The following is a 23,932-nucleotide window of genomic DNA, read 5'->3' as shown; positions in this document are numbered from 1 at the left end:
GACGAAGAAAATACATATGTACATTCTAGTGAGTTGGCAGAACTAATCAAAGTACTCGCTGAAAACTTAGAAAAAGACGATAAAAACAAAAGCAAAAACAATGTTACCGTGGAAAGTTTTTCTAAAATTATACCGGAATTCGATGGCATTTCGATACCAGTTAATCAATGGATACGCAATTTCCATGATAACGCAGAAGCATACGAATTAAATGCAAGACAAAAATATGTAAATGCTCGTAATAAAATGGTAGGTATGGCAAAATTGTTCTTAGAAACCACCACTGTTTATGATTAAGAATCGTTGTGCCCAGTATTGCGAGAAGAATTCGAGCAGAAGTTGAGTAGCGCTGAAATACATAAGCAGCTGCGCTGTCGAAAAAAAAGTACTTCTGAGAAATTTCACGATTATGTTTTGCAAACGCGAAAAATTGCGGCGCTTGGAGAAATAGAAGATGAGGCTGTCATAGGTTACATAGTTGATGGCATAGATGTACGAGACGATTTGAAATTTCCTCTATATAGTGCAACGACATTTAAAGAATTACGGAAAAGGTATGAATTAGTAGAAACGATGATAAAAAATGCTTCATCAAACAGACACCGACAAAATACACAAATGAGTATGCGCGAACAATCGGAGAAAGACATTAAGGTGGAGCGCAAACAATCGCACTGCTATAATTGTGGGTCTGCTCAACATAAAAGGGCAGAGTGCAAAGAAGAAACGTGTTTCAAATGTAATGACGTAGGGCATATGGCGAAGCAGTGTACAAATGCCAAGCCTACTGTCAATATGGTGGTAAATCAGACACGTACCAAAATAATTAAAGTTAATGGTATTTCTGTACCTTGCCTGATAGACACAGGCGCGGATGTCTCTCTTATGCGCAAGAAATACGTGGAAATTTTTAAAAATCAGCAACTACAAAAGTGCGTTGTAAATCTATTTGGATTAGGTAACGTTGCTACGTCAGCATTGGGTGAAATAGTAACACAGGTCCAGGTTGATGAGCTAATTACCACACATACATTTTTAGTCGTAGAAGATAGCAAACTAAGCGTTGATATGATAGTTGGATATGATTTTTTACAAAAGTTTGTGGTCACTATGAATGGTGGAAACTTCAAGTTTTCACGGTTAGACGAAAAACCAGAGGAATGCGAAGCTGGTTACAATATTTTTAACGTAGCTTACAATGAAGTAGAAATAAATGTAGATCAAAAATACAATGCAGCTGTTATGAAGTTGATAAACAATTATAAGCCGGTGAGTAATCCAAAAGGTTCTCCTATAAAACTATGTATTATACCCGACTCTGAATTTGTCTTAAATATTATTCTACTTAAAATTGAATTGAATTACTTTACTGTACAATATATAATTTTCATTATATAAACATTTTTATTCACAAATCAAACTCTTTTGATTTACATGTATATGTAGTTTATATGGATATATAAGATGGAAAATTGCCGAATTAAAAATTTAGTTAATTATTTCAGCCTGAGCCCAATATAACCTGCGCAACACTTCAGATTTATTTTTCTTATTATACATTAGGGTGGGTCAAATTTATTGTTGAAAATAGGTCTGAAATGAATTTCGAGCCTCCCTAATTTTGTTAGAAAATTGTATATCAAAATTTCCTCACTTGATTAAGGATGCTCGAAATTCATTTCAGACCTATGGTCCCATGGACAATATTACTCAGTATAACCCATAGATTCAGAACCTAGATGTGCACCTGAAGTTTTTTCCTATACAATTTAACCCGCCCTAATGTATAGGTATGTGTCTAAGAATACTTTATATTTAGGTTTCTGTTAGTTTTTCTAAAGTTTGCTCATATATTTATGCACATCCAGTTTCTGAATCTATGGGTGGTTTGTTAGAAAATTGTATATCAAAATTTTCTCACTTGATTAGGGAGGCTCGAAATTCATTTCCGACCTATGGTCCCATGGACAATATTGCTCAGTATGCCCCATAGATTCAGAAACTGGATGTGCACCTGAATTTTTTTTCCCCATACAATTTGACCCGCCCTAATGTACATACATATATTATTAAATAAAAGTTTTTTGGTTTCCAAAATTTTGTTTATGTTTTTATTCTGAAACCGAAACTAAATAAATATTGAAGAACGGAAGCAGTTTTAATAAACCGAAGCCATAACTGGAACGTTATTTTAATCGGTTTTCATATCTTGACTTTCTACGGTTCGAACCTAGGATTATTTTTGTTTTCTTCTTTTCCTTTAACCGGTATACAAACTTATAATTTTTCAAAATAAATACATCGAAAATTTAACTTTCCGCCTCATTTTTCATTTTCAATTACGTTTATTGAATGTTAACATAAAATCATGTAGTTGATAAAAAATTGCCAGTTATTTTTGCTCGCTACTATATGATTCAACGAATTTCGAGTTTTGGCATATTGACTAGACCTACAATTTGTGTGTCTCGCTTCCATGCCGTAGTGGCTATCAACGAGTATACAAATTATTTGCAGTAAACAAAGGTAATTGAATATTACTTCATTTTTTATTCAAATCGCAAACAGAGCATAAATATTTTCCTTCTGGGCATAATGAGATTTAATATAGCATATTTATATAGGACATTTGGCAACGCTACTAGGGGGCCGCAATGCAGTATTAAAAGCTAGAACGTCAGTTTTGAAAAAAATATTCCAGGTTAATATCAGCACCCCTCTTGTGTTTAGAGATGTTAACAATACAATCGTGTGCATACATATTTATTCAATTTATAAATGATAAATTGTATATACACATAACGTTTTACTTAAATTTTTGGATCGACAATTTTCGCAGGCGGCCAGTTCCATTGTTTGGGTGGTGGAGGTTTAACTAAGGCTTCCCATGGTTTCCATCCTAGCACTTTTCGAGCCAAAATAAGTTCATTCTCCGCTTGGACGATGAGTTCCTCGACTTGGCCGCACGCAATATCTTTTTCCAGAGCAGTTACATCCTTGTGCTAAAAACAAAAACGAAATGACAATTATCTGTTCTATTAACATTTGTACTGATTCTAATTCCCCAATTTATAAAAACTAAAATAAGTTTATTAAGCTCGTATTATTAGATATTCATAAATCACTAAACTTTAATAATTAGGCATAATTTAATTTTTGGGTGTAAATGGACCATATGTATAAAGCCAGTGAACTCTGTTTCAACATGTTGTGTTGTGGGAGCAGTTTTTCATCCACGTTGAAGCCATATGTTTAGCTAAAATTTTTGTAACTTTTCTATATCTGGCCCTATTTGAAAATGGTTCAAATCAATTTGATGTCAAAATAAATATCAAATAATTGTTCTTTATTGATCGATGTTGGTGGTCCTTTCCGGATATATATCCGGTATCATGCCCAAATAAGGTACTAGTCCGACCATCTCGGGAACGATTAATATCACCACAATAAACCTTCTAGGCCTTATGGCCCTCACCCCCTGGTTCCATGAGGAAATTTGGGTCGCCAGAGCCTCGCCTGCTTAATATGTATATGATACATTCATATTTGTAACAGGATTTCCCTCTCGTAGGTGAGGTTGACACTTGGGTTGCGGAAGCTCTGAAGTTATAAAGTTTTGTATTGCGCTTATCAACACCTTGAATCCCATCTGTAATGCGATGAAAATCATTTCCAAAGCTCTATATAAAAATTAGAGATTTTTGAATAGTACAAAAAATGGCGTTTTCTTATTTTTTGAAAGTCGATAACGTCGCGAAATCTCAAACCCAAAACATTTTTTCTTATTTTTACCTTCGTGACCTAATTCTCTGAGTTTTTTTACATAATATATTGTAACGAATTCTGAAGAAAATTCAGCTTATTCCAAACCTTCTGTTAACGTTGGAATCGCTAAACTGTTGAATAAATTACTCCAATATTCAGTATTGCAATATAGTCTTTATTCAGTTTGATTTAAACACGCTGCTACGTGATATTGAAGTATAATTGTACTAAGTAGACTAAATAGCCATTCCTCAGCTTGCGCTGCTTTTATACTCTCTGTTGACTTGTCCGCATATTTATCCAAAGGTCTAGAAGTTACACCTTCTAGAATCTTCTGCTTGGTTACCAGCTATATACATGTATATTTGTAGTTTATGCGTTTCTCATAGTCATATGCGTGTGTATGTGTGTGCAACTACTTCGGCTGATGGCCACAAGTGTGTGCGTGAAATATCTCTTCGTTGCCTTCTATATATGTGTGTAAATGATGATTGAAGTATTCATGTACACATGTGTGGCTCGCTTTAATGTTTTTGTTGTTGCGTGGTTGTTGCCGCTAAATACAAATATGTTTTCAGTTAGTACGCATTATTACTTCCCTGTAATTTATCTTTAACATTGATATACATACAAGTTATCACACACAACACGATCAACAACCCGTGAGAAATGCAGCATAGGTAATATTGACCTGCACGCGCAACTCATCGATTGCGAAATACTTGATGGTGGTGGGATCTGCAACGTTAGCATAAGTAGGGTAGAGTAAAAGGTTTGATCGGAAAAAGTAATTACGTTTAGAATTAGTTATGATAGTGAGTGCCACCAGGGCACAATAAATTCGTTTTGTGAATTTCAATTGAATTCTTGTGTTTGATTTAACCATTGGCGAACCGCCAGTTCGCCACAACTTTAATTTTTGAAAGGTTCCTATCCTGGGAACTGTAAGTTACATATATTGTATATAGTAATTCAGCTACTTGTATACATATGTTTGCATGTATGTAATATTATTACAGTTCGCTTATGTAAATTTTAGCTCAGCTCTATATAAGACCATAACGATCCTTAGTAAATTCTTTTTAACTGGTACAAAAATAGTCGACGAGAAGTCCACAAATATTTTTAAAAAACTAAAATTTAGTTAAAATACGTAAATTACTATACGTGAAAAAAACGTAACAAATATTTTAAAAAATATTTTATACACGTGAATAATCGATCCGTAAATCGAAAAGACAAAAGGGTACAGCTGCAAAAGTTGTAGCAGGAAAGACAACAAACACATGGTGCAGTGCGACTCGTGTGACCAGTGGTTTCACTACGATTGTGTCGGAGTGAATAATGAGATCGCAAATATTAGCTGGAATTGTAACACATGCGGACCCGCACAGCCAGCTTTTACTGCAACGAACGTAGCGAAACATCCACAGCAATTTCGGTAAAACCGCAAGCCTCATCACCACAGAGTGTTCGCACAACAGAGTGTACTTCTCCGCCTGCGATAAGCACGGGCTTTCACCAACCATCATATGTACCCACCTCAGCGTTGGTAAGTAATATTATAGTTTCAATGGCTTCAACTGCCGTAACTTCCACGGCACATCATGCGATCCCTGCAATTTTACGACCAACAACAACGTCTAATACGGTTGAGCAAGGTGGTATATGCTAAAAGCGGCAGCAACATTGTTTACGGCCAACGAACAACACTTAGAGCAGCATGCAATGCCACCGTCAACAGGCGGGCTTGCAAAACAGTATACGGTTAGAGAAAATCATGTTGCGCAACATTCAATCGCAGCACAACCAGTTGAAATTGCCATTGCGCCAAAAAACTATGAAAGCTCTATCCATCAAAAATGCTGCAATTGTCAATCAATTTTAGTTTAAGGGGTATTTTAGATTTTCTTTTAAGCAAAGTGTGAAAAATTTTGGCTCGAAAACAATTTCGGTTTGCATGGTTTTAATTACAAAATTCACAGAAGCTTTTTCATAAAATATTAAAAAAGAAAGGAAAAATCATATAACTGACGAAATTTGATAAAAAAATTGTCACTGTTATTTTTGCTCGCTACTATATGCTTCAACGAATTTCGAGTTTTGGTATATTGACTAGACCTACAACTTGTGTGTCTCGCTTCACTGTCGTAGTGGCTATCAACGAGTATACAAATTATTTGCAGAAAGAAAGGTAATTGAAGATTACGTCATTTATGGCAAACAGAGCATAAATATTTTTAATATAGCATATGGATAGTCCCGCCAAAAAAGGACATTTGGCAACGCTACTAGGGGGCCACAATGCAGAATTAAAAGCTGCTAGAACGTCAATTTTGAAAAAAAAAAAAAGATCCACGTTAATATCAGCACCTCTCTTTGTGTTAAGAGATGTTAACAATACCATCGTATGCATACATATTTATTTAATATATAAATGATAAATTGTATATGCACATAACGTTTTACTTAAATCTTTGGATCGACAATTTTCGCAGGCGGCCAGTTCCATTGTTTGGGTGGTGGAGGTTTAACTAAAACTTCCCATGGTTTCCATCCTAGCACTTTTCGAGCCAATATAAGTTCGTTTTCCGCTTGGACGATGAGTTCCTCGACTTGGCCGCACGCAATCTCTTTTTCCAGAGCAGTTACATCCTTGTGCTAAAAACAAAAACGAAATGCCAATTATCTGTTCTATTAACATTTGTACTGATTTTAATTCCCCAATTTATAAAAACTAAAATAAGTTTATTAAGCTCTTATTATTAGAAATTCATAAAGCACTATACTTTAGTAATTAAGCTTAATTTAATTTTTGGGTGTAAATGGCCCATAAGTATAAAGCCAGTGAACTCTTTTTCAATATGTTGTGTTGTGAGAGCAGGTTTTTATCCACGTTGAACCCTTATGTAACTTAGCTAAAATTTTTGTAACTTTGTTATATCTGGCCCTATTTGAAAATGGTTCAAATCAATTTGATGTCAAAATAAATATCAAATAATTGTTCTTTATTGATGTACATATTTTGCAACATATCACGATTCTGAATTGTGCTCTTCTTCTCGCATACGTCTAGAAATACCTCATACTCTGAAATAACATCTTTAATGCGGTTGTTGTTGTTGTATTAACGATATTAAAGATAGAGAAACTCTTCGAAGGTTTTGGGGAGTGTTGTCGATGTTGGTGGTCCTTTCCGGATATATATCCGGTATCATGCCCAAATAAGGTACTAGTCCGACCATCTCGGGAACGATTAATATCACCACATTAAACCTTCTAGGCCTTATGGCCCCCACCCCCTGGTTCCATGAGGAAATTTGGGTCGCCAGAGCCTCGCCTGCTTAATATGTATATGATACATTCATATTTGTAACAGGATTTCCCTCTCGTAGGTGAGGTTGACACTTGGGTTGCGGAAGCTCTGAAGTTATAAAGTTTTGTATTGCGCTTATCAACACCTTGAATCCCATCTGTAATGCGATGAAAATCATTTCCAAAGCTCTATATAAAAATTAGAGATTTTTGAATAGTACAAAAAATGACGTTTTCTTATTTTTTGAAAGTCGATAACGTCGCGAAATCTCAAACCCAAAACAATTTTTCTTATTTTTACCTTCGTGACCTAATTCTCTGAGTTTTTTACATAATATATTGTAACGAATTCTGGGGAAAATTCAGCTTATTCCAAACCTTCTGTTAACGTTGGAATCGCTAAACTGTTGAATAAAACACTCCAATATTCAGTATTGCAATATGTCTTTATTTAGTCTACTTATTACAATTATACTTCAATATCAAATTAAATCAAATCAATTTAAATCAAACTGAATAGTCATTCCTCAGCTTGCGCTGCTTTTATAATCTCTGTTGACTTGTCCGCATATTTATCCAAAGGTCTAGAAGTTTCACCTTCTAGAATCTTCTGCTTGGTTACCAGCTATATACATGCATATTTGTAGTTTATGCGTTTCTCATAGTCATATGCGTGTGCCGGAGATTATTCAAACGCTAAGAATGTGCTTCGGTCGACGAGAGTATATACTGCAATCACTGATCGAAAAAGCCAGGCGTATGCCACCACCAAGGGAAAAACTAGAGTGCCTTATAGAATTTGCCTTGTTCGGAACATTTTCTCTACAATGGAAGCTTGTTATATGCAAGCCCATCTGAATAATCCTATGTTGGTGCAAGAACTTGTGGATAAACTCCCTAACCAACACAAACTGAATTGGACTATGCAGTCTCGCGATGATCGGGTGCCCGAAATAAAGGCGTTCAGTGACTGGATTTTCAAAATCGCGGAAGCAGCAAGCAAAGTAGTTGCACCATGTACTTAAGTGCCGCGATTAATATGCATACACAATCAGTGCAAAAGACTGTTCATGGCAAGACATTATGTTTCGCATGCAAGAGTGACAACCACAAAATTCAGAATTTCGACAATTTTAAGAAGTTGACCATAGAACGCAAGTGGGACGTGATAAAAGAAAAATATTATGCTGTGAATGTCTTAATGGCCACCGCCGCAAGTGCACCTTTATAGAGAGTCTGGCATTGACAATTGCAAATCAAAGCATCATGCGCTGCTACATAAAAATACGCCTCCAGCACCTTTTGTTTCACGAGCCGTTCCGTAAATACACATACAGACATCGATGAAGAGGTTTCATGTTGTTTCCGCATTATTCCTGTGCTCGTATATTCCAAAAACAAATGCACACAGACTTATGCCTTCTTAGACGAATGATCCTGCGTTACTTTATTGGAAGAAAACGTTTATGATTCGCTCAATATGTACAGGGAACCAGAAACGCTATATCTTCGCTGGACGGGTGAAAATACGCGGGTCGAAAACGACTCGATGAGAACGTCGATAGATATATCGAATGCGTATGACAGTGCTAAATACAGTATAGACGAAGTGCATACTGTCCAACAACTTGGTTTGACAAGCCATTCACTAAATATGGAAAAAATCGTGCAAAAGTAGCCGTATTTACGCGGGCTTCCAATCAAATCCTACAAAAACGTAAAACCAACTATCCTTATTGGAACTAAACCGCAATTACTCACGAACGTACGTACAAAAAACGTGTCAGCTGACACGACCTATCTTATGAATGTGCAATGTAAACGAAAACTCACCGACGTTCAACGCACATAGCCGTACATAGCCCGGAACGTAGAAATCAAAACAATTTTGATTTTTTCCGTAAAAACGTGTCAGCGGATTGCTCTCTCACTAGACAGAGTTGCATAGTAAACTTTTGTGCGCTAATTTTTGACCGTTTGCAGTTTTATGCAAGAACACCTGATTACAGTTTGAAATATTGTGAAAATAATTCGAAATAATTATGCAAAAGTGCAGATTATAAATATGTAATCTATTTATACTTATTTAATGTTAATTCCAGCCTTTTACAACATCAGAAATTAAAATAGAAAAAGTTGGTGGTTCCATATGCATGCATTCAAACAGCTCGATGGCAAAAATTTTGTCGTTGCCATTACGGGCATAAATTTCGCTCAAATGTGTGTGCGTACGGCATACGTATACGTACGTTACACATGTCGGTGAGTAACTGCAGCTTAACTGTTGGAAGCTGGCCGTGCCAACGAAAATCAGAGAAGGGAATTAGATCGAACCGATTGCCACCAAGTGTCGCTTATGGTGGGACATACAAGGAACCAACTTTTAGAGGAAGAAAAGAAAATTGAGCAAAAATTCTTGCAAAGAAATTACGAGCTTTTAAGTCAAAGCGGTGTTTCATTAGGCGGAAATTCTTTTAATACAACGGCTCCAACCCCGTCGCAACTTGCGGCAAGACAGGTAATCCCGAAAGGTTTGCCAAGTTTTAATGGGAATCCAGAAAACTGGCCGCTATTTATAAGCAACTATGAGAATAGCACCGAAGTTGCCGGGTATACAAATGCAGAGAATCTAATGCGCTTGCAGAAGAGCCTCAGGGGCAAAGCATTAGAGATGGTGCGCTGCAAACTTTTATTACCGTCAATGGTGCCGGAGATTATTCAAACGCTAAGAATGTGCTTCGGTCGACCAGAGTATATACTGCAATCACTGATTGAAAAAGCCAGGCGTATGACACCACCAAGGGAAAAACTAGAGTGCCTTATAGAATTTGCCTTGTGTGCACGGAACATTTGCTCTACAATGGAATCTTGTTATATGTAAGCACATCTGAATAATCCTATGTTGGTGCAAGAACTTGTGGATAAACTCCCTAACCAACACAAACCGAATTGGGCTATGCAGTACCGCGATGATCGAGTGCCCTAAATAAAGGCGTTCAGTGAGTAGATTTTCAAAATTGCGAAAACAGCAAGCAAATTAGTTCCACCATGTACTTCAAAAAAAGTGCCTCAATTAATATGCATACACAATCAGTGCAAAAGCCTACTAATGGCAAGGCATTATGTTTCGCATGCAAGGGTGACAACCACGAAATTCAGAATTGCGACAATTTTAAAAAGTTGAACATAGAACGCAAGTGGGACGTGGTAAAGCAAAATTAATTATGTCGTCAAAGTCTTAATGGCCACTGCCGCAAGTGTGCCTTTAATAGAGAGTGTAGCATTGACAATTGCAAATCAAAGCATCATGCGCTGCTACATAAAAATACGCCTCCAGCACCTATTGTTTCACGAGCCATTCCATCATCAACGTCGCCAACAACAAACAAGCAGTTGGTGAATACACATACAGACATCGATGAAGAGATTTCATGTTGTTTCCGCATTATTCCTGTGCGCGTATTTTCCAAAAACAAATACATACAGACTTATGCCTTCTTACACGCAGGAGCCTCCGTTACTTTAATGGAACAAAACATTTATGATTCGCTCAATCTGCGCGGGGAACCAGAAACGCTATGTCTTCGCTGGACGGGTGAAAATACGCGGGTTGAAAAGGACTCGATGAGAACGTCGACAGATATATCGAATGCGTATGACGGTGCAAAATACAGTATAGATGACGTGCATACTGTCCAACAACTTGGTTTGCCTAGCGAGTCACTAAATATGAAAAAAATCGTGCAAATGTACCCGTATTTACGCGGGCTTCCAATCAAATCCTACAAAAACGTAAAACCAACTATCCTTATTGGAACTAACTGTTGGAAGCTGGCCGTGCCAACGAAATACAGAGAAGGTAAATGGCTCGAACCGATTACACCAAGTGTAGCTTAGGGCGCATCATACAAGGAACCAACTTTAAGAGGAAGAAACGAAAATTGAGCTAAAATTCTTGCAAAGAAAATACGAGCTTTTAAGTCAAAGCGGTGTTTCATTAGGGGGAAATGCTTTTAATACAACGGCTCCAACCCCGTCGCAACTTGCGACAAGACAGGTAATCCCGAAAGATTTGCCAATTTTTAATGGGAATCCAGAAGACTGGCCGCTATTTATAAGCAAATATGAGAATAGCACCGACGTTTCCGGGTATACAAATGCAGGGAGTCTAATGCGCTTGCAGGAGAGCCTCAAGGGCAAAGCATTAGAGATGGTGCGCTGCAAACTTTTATTACCGTCAATGGTGCCGGAGATTATTCAAACGCTAAGAATGTGCTTCGGTCGACGAGAGTATATACTGCAATCACTGATCGAAAAAGCTAGGCGTATGCCACCACCAAGGGAAAAACTAGAGTGCCTTATAGAATTTGCCTTGTTCGGAACATTTTCTCTACAATGGAAGCTTGTTATATGCAAGCCCATCTGAATAATCCTATGTTTGTGCAAGAACTTGTGGATAAACTCCCTAACCAACACAAACTGAATTGGGCTATGCAGTCTCGCGATGATCGGGTGCCCGAAATAAAGGCGTTCAGTGACTGGATTTTCAAAATCGCGGAAGCAGCAAGCAAAGTAGTTGCACCATGTACTTAAAAAAAGTGCCTCGATTAATATGCATACACAATCAGTGCAAAAGCCTGTTCATGGCAAGACATTATGTTTCGCATGCAAGAGTGACAACCACAAAATTCAGAATTTCGACAATTTTAAGAAGTTGACCATAGAACGCAAGTGGGACGTGGTAAAGCAAAATATTATGCTGTGAATGTCTTAATGGCCACCGCCGCAAGTGCACCTTTATCGAGAGTCTGGCATTGACAATTGCAAATCAAAGCATCATGCGCTGCTGCATAAAAATACGCCTCCAGCACCTTTTGTTTCACGAGCCGTTCCGTCATCATCGTCGCCAACAACAAACAAGCAGTTGGTAAATACACATACAGACATCGATGAAGAGGTTTCATGTTGTTTCCGCATTATTCCTGTGCTCGTATATTCCAAAAACAAATGCACACAGACTTATGCCTTCTTAGACGAAGGATCCTGCGTTACTTTAATGGAAGAAAACATTTATGATTCGCTCAATATGTACGGGGAACCAGAAACGCTATGTCTTCGCTGGACGGGTGAAAATACGCGGGTCGAAAACGACTCGATGAGAACGTCGATAGATATATCGAATGCGTATGACGGTGCTAAATACAGTATAGACGAAGTGCATACTGTCCAACAACTTGGTTTGACAAGCCATTCACTAAATATGGAAAAAATCGTGCAAAAGTAGCCGTATTTACGCGGGCTTCCAATCAAATTCTACAAAAACGTAAAACCAACTATCCTTATTGGAACTAAACCGCAGTTACCCACGAACGGACGTACAAAAAACGTGTCAGCTGACACGACCTATCTTATGAATGTGCAATGTAAACGAAAACTCACCGACGTTCAACGCACATAGCCGTACATAGCCCGGAACGTAGAAATCAAAACAATTTTGATTTTTTCCGTAAAAACGTGTCAGCGGATTGCTCTCTCACTAGACAGAGTTGCATAGTAAACTTTTGTGCGCTAATTTTTGACCGTTTGCAGTTTTATGCAAAAACACCTAATTACAGTTTGAAATATTGTGAAAATAAATCGAAATAATTATGCAAAAGTGCAGATTATAAATATGTAATCTATTTATACTTATTTAATGTTAATTCCAGCCTTTTACAACATCAGAAATTAAAATAGAAAAAGTTGATGTTTCAATATGTATGCATTCAAACAGGTCGATGGCAACATTTTTGTCGTTGCCATTACGGGCATAAATTTCGCTCAAATGTGTGTGCGTACGGCATACGTACACGTACGTTACACATGTCGGTGAGTAACTGCAGCTTAACTGTTGGAAGCAGGCCGTGCCAACGAAAATCAGAGAAAGGAATTAGATCGAACCGATTGCCACCAAGTCTCGCTTATGGTGGGACATACAAGGAACCAACTTTTAGAGGAAGAAAAGAAAATTGAGCAAACATTCTTGCAAAGAAATTACGAGCTTTTAAGTCAAAGCGGTGTTTCATTAGGCGGAAATTCTTTTAATACAACGGCTCCAACCCCGTCGCAACTTGCGGCAAGGCAGGTAATCCCGAAAGGTTTGCCAAGTTTTAATGGGAATCCAGAAGACTGGCCGCTATTTATAAGCAACTATGAGAATAGCACCGAAGTTGCCGGGTATACAAATGCAGAGAATCTAATGCGCTTGCAGAAGAGCCTCAAGGGCAAAGCATTAGAGATGGTGCGCTGCAAATTTTTATTACCGTCAATGCTGCCGGAGAATATTCAAACACTAAGAATGTGCTTCGGTCGACCAGAGTATATACTGCAATCACTGATCGAAGAAGCCAGGCGTATGCCACCACCAAGGGAAAAACTAAAGTGCCTTATAGAATTTGCCGTGTGTTTACGGAACATTTGCTCTACAATGGAAGCTTGTTATATGCAAGCACATCTGAATAATCCTATGTTGGTGCAAGAACTTGTGGATGAACTCCCTAACCAACATAAACTGAATTGGCCTATGCAGTGTCGTGATGATCGGGTGCCCGAAATAAAGGCGTTCAATGACTGGATTTTCAAAATCGCGGAAGCAGCAAGCAAAGTAGTTGCACCATGTACTTAAAAAAAAGTGCCTCGATTAATATGCATACACAATCAGTGCAAAAGCCTGTTCATGGCAAGACATTATGTTTCGCATGCAAGAGTGACAACCACAAAATTCAGAATTTCGACAATTTTGAAAAGTTGACCATAGAACGCAAGTGGGACGTGGTAAAGCAAAATATTATGCTGTGAATGTCCTAATGGGCACCGTCGCAAGTGCACCTTTGATAGAGAGTGTGGCATTGACAATTGCAAATCAAAGCATCATGCGCTGCTACATAAAAATATGCCTCCAGCACCTATTGTTTCACCAGCCGTTCCGTCGTCATCGTCGCCAACAACAAACAAGCAGTTGGTGAATACACATATAGACATCGATGAAGAGGTTTCATGTTGTTTCCGCATTATTCCTGTGCGCGTATATTCCAAAAACAAATGCATACTAGAGCTGGGTCGTTTCGTTCTAAACTTGTTCAATTGAACGGGTCTCTCAACTGAACAAGTGAACTAGATCTTCGATTTCGGTTCTATTTGTTCTTTTAGTTCATTTTTTCTTTTAGTTCGTCTTTTTTGAAGTTAATTATACATATATATATTGACTTATTTATTCATACCACATTTAAATATACCTACACAAAGCATTGCTGCATACACACCCCCATCTATACTTGTTGGCTTTTTTCGTGGGTGCGAGCAGCAGTGAACAAATTTGCTTGAAAAAAAAAAGAACAGATGAACAAAAAGAACAAGTTGTTCGTTCATCAGAAAAAGAACGAAAGAACCGAATCTCTGAAATGAACGAAAAAGCACAACTCTAATGCATACAGCTTATGCCTTTTTAGACGAAGGATCCTCCGTTACTTTAATGGAACAAAACATTTATGATTCGCTCAATCTGTGCGGGGAACCAGAAAAGCTATGTCTTCGCAGGGCGGGTGAAAATACGCAGGTCGAAAACGACTCGATGAGAACGCCGATAGAAATATCGAATGCGTATGACGGGGCTAAATACAGTATAGACGAAGTGCATACTGTCCAACAACTTGGTTTGCCTAGCCAGTCACTAAATATGGAAAAAATTGTGCAAATGTACCCGTATTTACGCGGGCTTCCTATCAAATCCTACAAAAACGTAAAACCAACTATTCTAATTCTATCCTAATTGGAACTAACTGTTGGAAGCTGGCCGAGCCAACGAAATTGGCTCGAACCGATTGGCACTAAGTGTCGCTTAGGGTGGGCCATACAAGGAACCAACGCTTCCTCCCGGTACGCTCCATTTAAATATATATCTGTACGATTGTAAAAAAGATGATGAAAGCCTGCATGAAGAGGTGAAAGAGTATTTTAACCTCGAAAACTCACAAAAAAAAAACTTTATGTCACCCGAAGATCGGAGGGCGCTTCAATTATTGAATTCCACCTGTCGACAAGATGGCGCGCATTATGAAGTACGTTTATTATGGAAGCAAGACGTTGGAAAGCTACCTGATAGCTACGACAACGCACTTAAACGTTTTTCATGTATGCAAAGGAAATTCGCCAAAGATGCGAGCTTGCGACAAAGTATGCAAGAAATAATAAGCAATTTGCTGGCAAAGGGGTACGCAAAAAAGCTATCGCCAGAAATAATACACAGCCCAATGGATCGTGTGTGGTATTTGTCTATTTTTATTGCTCTCAATCCAAACAAGCCTGGAAAAGTACGCCTTGTTTGGACGAGCCTGCAAAGTCCAAGGGAATCGCTCTCAATGATTTGATTGCCAGTGGTTCGGATCTGTTGAACTCCCTTACTGATGTTCTAATTGCATTTAGAACCGGAGAAGTGGCGATTTGCGGGGACATAACTGAAATGTTCCATCAGATAAAAGTCAGAGATGCCGACATGCACCAACGCTTTCTATGGAGCGACTATTCAGAGGAGTTGAGGAATCCGGACGTATACGTAATGAAAGCGTTAACATTCGGTATTAGTTGCGCGCCATGCATCGCATGAGGAGATAGGTCCACTGGCGGTCGAGTCTATACAGAAGTACCACTATGTGGATGATTTCATTGACAGCGTAGATACGGAAGAAGAAGCTGTGCAACTCGCTACACAAGTGAAAAGTATTCACACTAACGCCGGATTTCATATTCTTAATTGGACGTCGAACGCACCCCTTGTGCTTAGAGAACTCGGGAAGAAGTTGCTGACGCTCAGAATCCAAGACCCATCCCCTGGTCACACAGAAAAAGTATTAGGGATTTTTTGGAATCCAAACAACGATGTTTTCAAATTCATATGCAGATTTTCTAACGCGCTCTAACGCGCGACATCTTGCAAAACGAGATAGTACCGACAAAGAGGGAAGTGCTCCAAACTTTGATGTCAATTCTCGATCCCCTCGGTTTCCTAGCGAACTCACAATTGGACTAAAGATATTGCGGCAAGAAGTATGGCGGTCCTTCGTTGGCTGGGATGATCTCCTTTCACCTTAGATCAATAGCCAATGGTGTCTTTGAAAGACGTTGTTGCCAGCAATACAAAACACGACGATTCCTCGATGCTACTCACCCCTACTAACGAAATCTACGTTTAATCAACTACATAAATTCGTGGACGCCGGCGAATACGCGTACTCAGCCGTCTGTCATATACGAACTCAGCTCGATAACAAAATCGAAACCATTATCGTTGCCGCCAAATCAAAGGTGGCTCCATTGAAACCACCCAGCAAACACAGTTTCTAACGTTAGAGAAATGTTGTAATTTTACATTAGAATTCTAATGTAGTTCTCTAATGCAATTCGAATCAAAAACTAGGTTGGAGAACTAGGTTAGAATTCGACTGTGAAACGATTCGAATAACACCAGAAATGCGATGTTATGATTATTGTCACAGTTATCGATTATTTGCACGACATGATCACTCATTCTTAGTGTCATACAAACAAAATGAAAATAGTGGAAATATTAAAAATTGCGAAATTAGTTTTTTTATTTATAATAATAAATACTAGTAAGTGAAAATTAATCAAAAAAGGTTAAAAAAGGAAAGCGAGCAGATTATTGAAGGGCTACTTGAATGGCATGAAGAAAACGCTTCCTCATCCGTACCTCAAACCAACGCTGAGCTCAATCTTTAAGTGTTTTTTTAATTTATTATAATAGGAAAAGCCTTTGAAATATGGTCATTCTTAATACATAGGATTATAACCAAATAAACGTATTTGATATAATGAAACAATGAAAATTTCGCTGATTTTAAATAATTTAATTGCGCATCACTCCAAAATTCTCATTAGAAACTCATTAGAATTTGACGTTAGAATTCGATTACAATTTTAACCCTTTTTTCGATATCGAGAACGAAGTCCCCTTTTTGTCGAGAATGTTATAATTCGCGACAGTTTCGCAAATCGTCCTCTAACCTTCTACCTTAGAGAAATACATTAGAATTCGATTCGTCTTCTAATCGTTTTCTAACCTAAATGTTTGTTGGGCAGTGTCGATACCGAGGCTAGAATTGCAAGCGGCAGTAATTGGCGTGATGTAGGCAACTTATGCCACTGACGCGATGAGAGTTGCAATACACGCTCGGTTCTGGTGGTTAGATTCGAAAACAGTTCTACAGTGGTTACGCATGGACCCTAGAAATTTCAAACAATACGTCATGCATCGCATGGCGAAGTTCTCGAAACAACGAACGCCACTGAATGACGCTGGGTTCCTACAAAATTGAGCCCAACTGATCTCGCTACAAAGTTCACTGTGCAGCAGAGCTCCGAGTTTTGGCTATATGGACCAAAGTTTCTAGCCCTTGATCAATCATAGTCGCCAGTATGTAAAGACCTCTGGGTACGGCTGAACGCACCGAGCTGCGTCATTGCGTTTTACATACCACCAAGTATGCTCGACCAAGTTAGTCCCGTCCTAGACGTAGAAAAAATATCAAGTTGCCGACGTTTTTATCGCGTAATGGCGACAGTGCTCACGTTCGTAAGGAAGCCGAAAGTGACTATAAATAAAGTTGTCGTACCCTCCTACTATGAGACAATTCAGAACGCCAAAAGGATGCTTATGAGCGAAGCGCAACTGAGTGAATACTTCCCTAAAATACAAACAATCAAGTCCGGTAAGATGATCGGAAAATACAGTAAACTAATATCTTTAAATATTTACATAGATAAGGACAACATACTCAGAACACGAGGCAGAGCCGAAAGTCGGGTCGGGTAACGTTGTCATTCTATTCACCGTCTTAATAGTTAATCACTATCATCAGAAAAACCAACACTTGTTTCACGAAACCACGATTCGAGAAAACTACTACATTCCTCAGCTGAGCGTACTCTACCGAAGAGTAAGACAACCGTGTCAGCTCTGTAAGAACGATGGTGCTAAGCCAAACTTCGTCGGTATAGATCTTTTCGGTCCAATGTACGTATCAGTTGGAAGGCATCGAGAAAAAAGATGGGGTGTCATATTTACGTGTTTGACGGTCCGGGCTGTCCACTTAGAGGTCGCACACAGTTTGGATGTAGCCTCATGCATATTGTCTATTCAAAAATTTTATCGCCAGACGAGGAAACCCCCGCAAAATGTATACAGATAATGGTACTAATTTTAAGGCGGAAGAGAAAGCCTTAGGGTTAGAGACAACAGTAATTGAAAATACGCAAGCGAAGTACGACGACATAAAGTGGCGATTCCACCAACCTGCAGCGCCACATATGGGGGTGCTTAGGAGAGATTAGTGCACTCAGTAAAAGTAGTACTTAATGCCATCTGCCCGTCTCTCAAATTCAACGATGCAACGCTTAGGAGCGCATTATGTGAAGTCGAGCTTATTATAAACTCTCGTCCACTCACGTTCGTGTTACTTCATAGTGCGGATGACGATGGACTTACCCCAAATCACTTGTTATTGATCAAAAGATGGTCATAAAACTCAAGAGTTCGCTAATAAGTTATGGCAGCGGTGGATGAAGGAATATATTCCGATCTTACGACGAAAAGCGAAACTCCTGCCGCGGAACTCCTGCCACGGAACTCCTGGCCGAAAGGTATAATCACCGAAGTCATAAAAGCGAAGGATGGTAAAGCACGCCTTGCGGTTATTAAATCGCAAAAAACTACGCTACACCGGCCTATAACTAAGGTGGTCATATTAGACGTCAACACTGTGAGCAAGCCTCATCAAGGTCAATTCGTTTGCTAGGGGGAGAATGTTGCCGCTAAATACAAATATGTTTTCAGTTAGTACGCATTAGTACTTCGCTGTAATTTATCTTTAACATTGATATACACACATATATTGTATATAGCCTGTATACATATTTGCATGTATGTAATATTATTACAGTTGGCTTATGTAAATTTTAGCTCTGCCGTATATAAGACCATAACGGTCCTTACTAAATTCTTTTTAATTGGTACAGAAATAGTCGAAGAGACGAGAGGTCCACAAATATTTTTTCAAAGCGCGACGTGTAATTAGTTAAAATTAAACTTAAATTACTGTACGTGAATAAATTGTTACATAAATTGTTACACGGCTTAAAAATTGTAACAGTGATTATTTACTACCAGCCTAGTGATGCTAAAATTCCCCACATTGCCCTCCACCTAAGTCGGAACGTCCCGATCAGACAAATTTTCTGATCTAAACGCTGCCAGCCTTTCCAAATGAACCACTTTCGTTTGGTTTCGTGGTTTGCCAATGGTTTATATGCGGTAAACTACATCGTTGATCCGTTTTACAACTTTGTATGGGCCTTCCCAATTACACTGCAATTTCGGGGACAAACCTTTTTTCGTTGTGGGTTGTATAGCAGCACCAAATCTCCTTCCCCAAAACCTTCCGAATTAATTGCTTTATCGTATCTGGCTTTCATCTTGTCACTCATAATCTTGGTTCGTTGTCTTACAAGATCGTATATTTCCCTCATCTCTTCCTCCAAGACACCAGTGGATTTCTTGGCATTTCTCTCCGCATCGGCATTTATCCCAAACTTCAAATCCGGTGGCAGTCGAATGTCATTGCCAAAAATGACCTTTGCGGGGATTTGGTCCGTTGTCTCATGCACTGCCGATCGGTAAGCTATCAAGAATAATTTCTCCCTTGGTCAGAATGTAACTCGATTGGGACACCATACCTTGCAATCCAATTGTTTGTAAACACTTCTGCTACTATTTCCGCTTCTTGATTTGGGATTGGGTATACATCTGGCCATCCGCTGAAATAATCCATAACCACCAGTACGTATTTGTTTCCGCGGTTGCTTGTAGGAAATGGACCTGCGTCATCCATGGTGATCCTTTCAAATGGTGCACCTGAAATATACTGCTTCATCTGGCTATGACTTCGTGTTTTGAACCCTTCGCTCTGCTGCAAACCTCGCAGTTGGCAATCCACTCGGTCACCGGCTGTCGGCAACCAATCCAATAGAATCTTTGCTTAATTTTCTCGAGCGTCTTTGTAATTCCAAGATCACAGCGAACGTCAGGAATTCTTTTCCTGGGAACAACTATCAGTTTCTTCTTGCATTGACCATCCCCACTCTAATGTATTCGATGCAGGCAAACGGATATCAATTCTAAACTGTTCCACTGCGCCCAATATGACTTCACAATGGGACTCTCTGCTGAAATCTCCTCTCTTTTTGGTATTTCGTTTCATTCGATCCCTTGCATAACATGTGACAGATATGTATCTTCTAGCTGACGCTTCCTTAGTTTTTCCATGTCCCATTCATCCGAACACATTATAGTCATAAGCCGGACATCTATGATATCTTCCTGAACAGCGTTTGGGTTCCAAATTACATGGTCTTTGGTAAATAATAAGCGTGAGCTCAAAAGCCGTATGGCCGCGTTGAATTCTATTTCATATCTAATTTTATTTAGGTTTCAGATTTAACATGGGTATCAATACAATGTAAAAGAATGTATGTCTGGATGCATATACATAAGTAGGTACGTACGTACATTGTTATTGAAAAATAATAAAGATATAGCGGTACAAAGAGATCATCCGATGGATTGGTATCAAAGTACAAATAACTGCCTTTAAATATGTATGTTTGTAGGTATGTACTAAATGTATGTACCTTTAGTTATTTATTGCTTGGTTTCGGTCACCAACATCTGACGCGAGAGTTGGATGCATTTATTTAAGTATATGGTCATACATACTTATGCGAAAGGGAGTCTCGAAATGAGCAAAGCACCGCGGGTTGTTCAAAGAAGCTTAATAGAATCTTATACATCCTGCCCGGCTGAACCTTCGCGGTTCAGTAAATCATGGTCTGGCCCAGTGAGGCGGCATATTTTCTGGACTGGTGTTTGACAAGTATTTTTTATGAGACGCCCTTCTGAAGTCCTTTGTCCGCTGTTGTATTCCACAGTAACCACTCTTACAATGCCATCTCTGCCCGGGTGAACTGCAACTATCCGTCCAATGCGCCAACGAGCAGGCGGCAAATTTTCACTAAGGATGAGCACAACATCATCACACCGGAGATTAGGTTCTAGGCGTGTGAATTTGTTACGTGACTGAAACGAGATCAAATACTCGTTTTGCCAGCGTTTCCAAAAATGCTCATACATACGTTGTATACGCTCCCAATACTGAAGACGGTTGTCTGCTATGTCACGTAGATTAGGTTCTGGTCCGGATATAAGGGGCCTGCCAACCAGGAAATCACCAGGTGTAAGCGCTAGCCCTCCTCCTGGGTCGTCATGCAGCGCAACTAGCGGACGGGTGTTTAGGCATGCCTCGATTCGTACCAAAAGCGTGCTCAATTCGTTGAATCGTAAGGTTTGTTTACCTAGAACCCGATAGAGATGTTTTTTCGGTGAATGAACGCCGGCTTCCCACAGCCCACCATGATGAGGTGCTGATGGGGGATTAAATTCCCAACGCCTATGTGTCGTTTGCATTGCTCTAAATCGTGCTTCATCAGACGGTCGGCACCAACAAACTGCGTGCCGTTGTCGCTATACATGACGCTGCAAATACCACGGCGATTAATAAATCTGTCGAAGACATCGAAAAACAAGCCTACAAAACTTTTGTGATTGTAGCAGCATAAGTGTGACAAGAAAAAATGCAAATTTAGGTACATCCGATTATTGAATACAAAAACAAAAACATTTAAACAGCAATATATCGGCATTCTGATGTTTGTGAGTGTGCCTAGCTTGTAGTAGCAATATAGGAGTATTACATACATATATGTTTGCTGGATATGTTGTTGTTGTTGATTCTGGATATGTAAGAGTTTAGAGAGAGTAGGGAGTGCTTACCTCCTCTGCTAGTTCTTGGTATTTTGTTTTAAGTACCGGATTCGCCGCGCAATTGCTGACATAGAGGTCCGAGGCCTGTTTGTGGATATCACTGAGGACCTGCTTGTTTTTTGCTTCATACGGCTGTATTTCCTCATAATGCTTACGGAGATTACCCTTTAAGCCCTTGGGAGGTGTAGCCTCATCAATAAGATGTCTGTTAGGATAACCAGGTTTCTGGATATTTAACAGAAACACTGTTTGTTTAGCATTTCATTTCTTTCCCTAATTGTGTAGGTGGTGTTCTGGTGACATAACAATACAGCCCGTAGCGGTTCTGAGGGCAGAATTTTGGCAGGCCTGTATTTCCTTCCAGTGAGTAACCTTTAGGCTTGGCGGCCATATCGGGGACGCGTAGCATGCAATCGGCCGGCCAATTGCTTTGTAAGTGGTAATGAGCGCTTATTTATTTTTAAAGTGCTGCCGGCAAGAGATTTGAGGATTTTATTACGGTTCTGGATTTTCGGTACAATTGCAATTGCATGTTCTCCAAAATTTAGATCCTGATCGAACGTCACACCCAAGATTTTAGAGTGTAAGAAAGTCGGTAGCGTGGTGCCATCGACGTGGATGTTCAATATGGTCGACATATAGCGCGTCCATGTTGTAAATAACGTCTCCGATGATTTGGTCGGTGACTCCTTCTGGTGGTGAAGGAAACTTTGATATGTAGAAGTTAAACAGAAGTGGGGATAGGACACCACCCTGTTAATTCTTCTTGGTTTGTATGTTACATTCCTGAACTGCACCGATGCTTGCCGACCAGACAAATAATTTGCGGTCCACCTTTTGAAACTTGGAGGAAGGGAAGACCCTTCCAGGTCTTGCAGTAACGTGACGTGGCTGACCGTATCAAAAGCTTTTGACAGGTATAACGCAACGAGTACTGTACCCTGGTGGGGGTTTTGATTTAATTCGCAATTCATCTGTGTGCTAATGGCATTTAGCGCAGTGGTAGTGCTATGGAATTTTTGGAAGCCATGTTGAGGATTGGCAAGATGTAAATTTGCATTAAAATAGGGAAGCAGAATGGCTGCAAGTGTCTTGGCTACTGACTATAGGAGAGATGATAAGAATATCCTATGTTAGCTGGTTTCTCAGGCTTTAATTGCGGAACCATCCTAGCCATTTTCCATTTTTCGGGGATAGGAACAAGTTGAAGACATGCGGTAGATAATAAAGCCCCCTTTGTCTAGGTTTTTATGCATCGGCATGGGCCTACTGCTTCAGATGGTTTAGCATGAACTATGGCATTTTCAACCTCTTTGGCGGTGATGGTAATAGGGGACGCGCTGTATTTATGCTTGTGTGTGCGTCTGTTGGCCCTCCGTCTCTCTTTGTCGACCGTAGAATGCATTATATATTGTCGGCAGAAAGCGCTCGCGCATTTTTTCGCATCCGGCAGCACTTTATCGCCAAAGGCGATGGAGATTTTGTCATTGTCGTCGGATTCTATAGGGGGTTTACGGTGGCCCAAAGCTTACCCACACCGGCAGAGAGGTTACAATTATTTAAGTGCTCCTGCCATTTCGCCCGCTTGTGTTCATTCACAAGCAATCTGATGCGTTGGTTTATATCCCTTATTTGGGGGTCGACGGGGTGCTGTCTTGGTGGGCATCAGTCGGGATAGGGCGGGCAGTAAAGCAATTGTCAGTATAAGATTTGTAATCATCCCACCTTCCTTTCTTAAAATTGATGATTGTGGTTTTCAGTGGTGATAAAATCGGCAGATCGTTCGAGCGAAAGGAGTATGGGCAGGTGGTCAGAGGCCAGTTTACTACTCCTGCGAACTGTGACAGCTTTCTACCATACCCCAGCGCGTTAGGGGGTTAGAATATGCCCGCGGTAAGTATGCCTGTCGTAAGAGGTGACTAA

At 39.5% G+C, this 23,932-nt stretch overlaps 1 protein-coding gene across 4 annotated transcripts in view; it reads right to left on the bottom strand.

Moving 5' to 3' along the window:
- The window catches only part of ND-13B (NADH dehydrogenase (ubiquinone) subunit ND-13B), a 206,914-nt gene that overhangs the window by 1,646 nt on the left and 181,336 nt on the right, over nucleotides 1-23,932 (bottom strand). The window contains exons 3-4 of one of the 4 annotated variants that reach the window (XM_067782208.1): nucleotides 6,235-6,426; nucleotides 2,864-3,002 (exon numbers count right to left, since the gene is read on the bottom strand). In XM_067782208.1, the coding sequence (XP_067638309.1) occupies nucleotides 6,235-6,426 (192 nt within the window). In that variant the 3' untranslated portion in view covers nucleotides 2,864-3,002. Of the gene's footprint in view, nucleotides 1-2,702; nucleotides 3,003-6,121; nucleotides 6,427-23,932 lie in introns of those variants that run through there. The other 3 variants (XM_067782210.1, XM_067782209.1, XM_067782207.1) reach the window with 3 other exon arrangements.

Source organism: Eurosta solidaginis, chromosome 4, assembly GCF_040869045.1.
Source record: "Eurosta solidaginis isolate ZX-2024a chromosome 4, ASM4086904v1, whole genome shotgun sequence".
In the NCBI taxonomy this organism is placed as follows: domain Eukaryota; kingdom Metazoa; phylum Arthropoda; class Insecta; order Diptera; family Tephritidae; genus Eurosta; species Eurosta solidaginis.
Note: the sequence above shows the minus strand (reverse complement) of the source record. Positions and strands in the feature narration are given on the sequence as shown.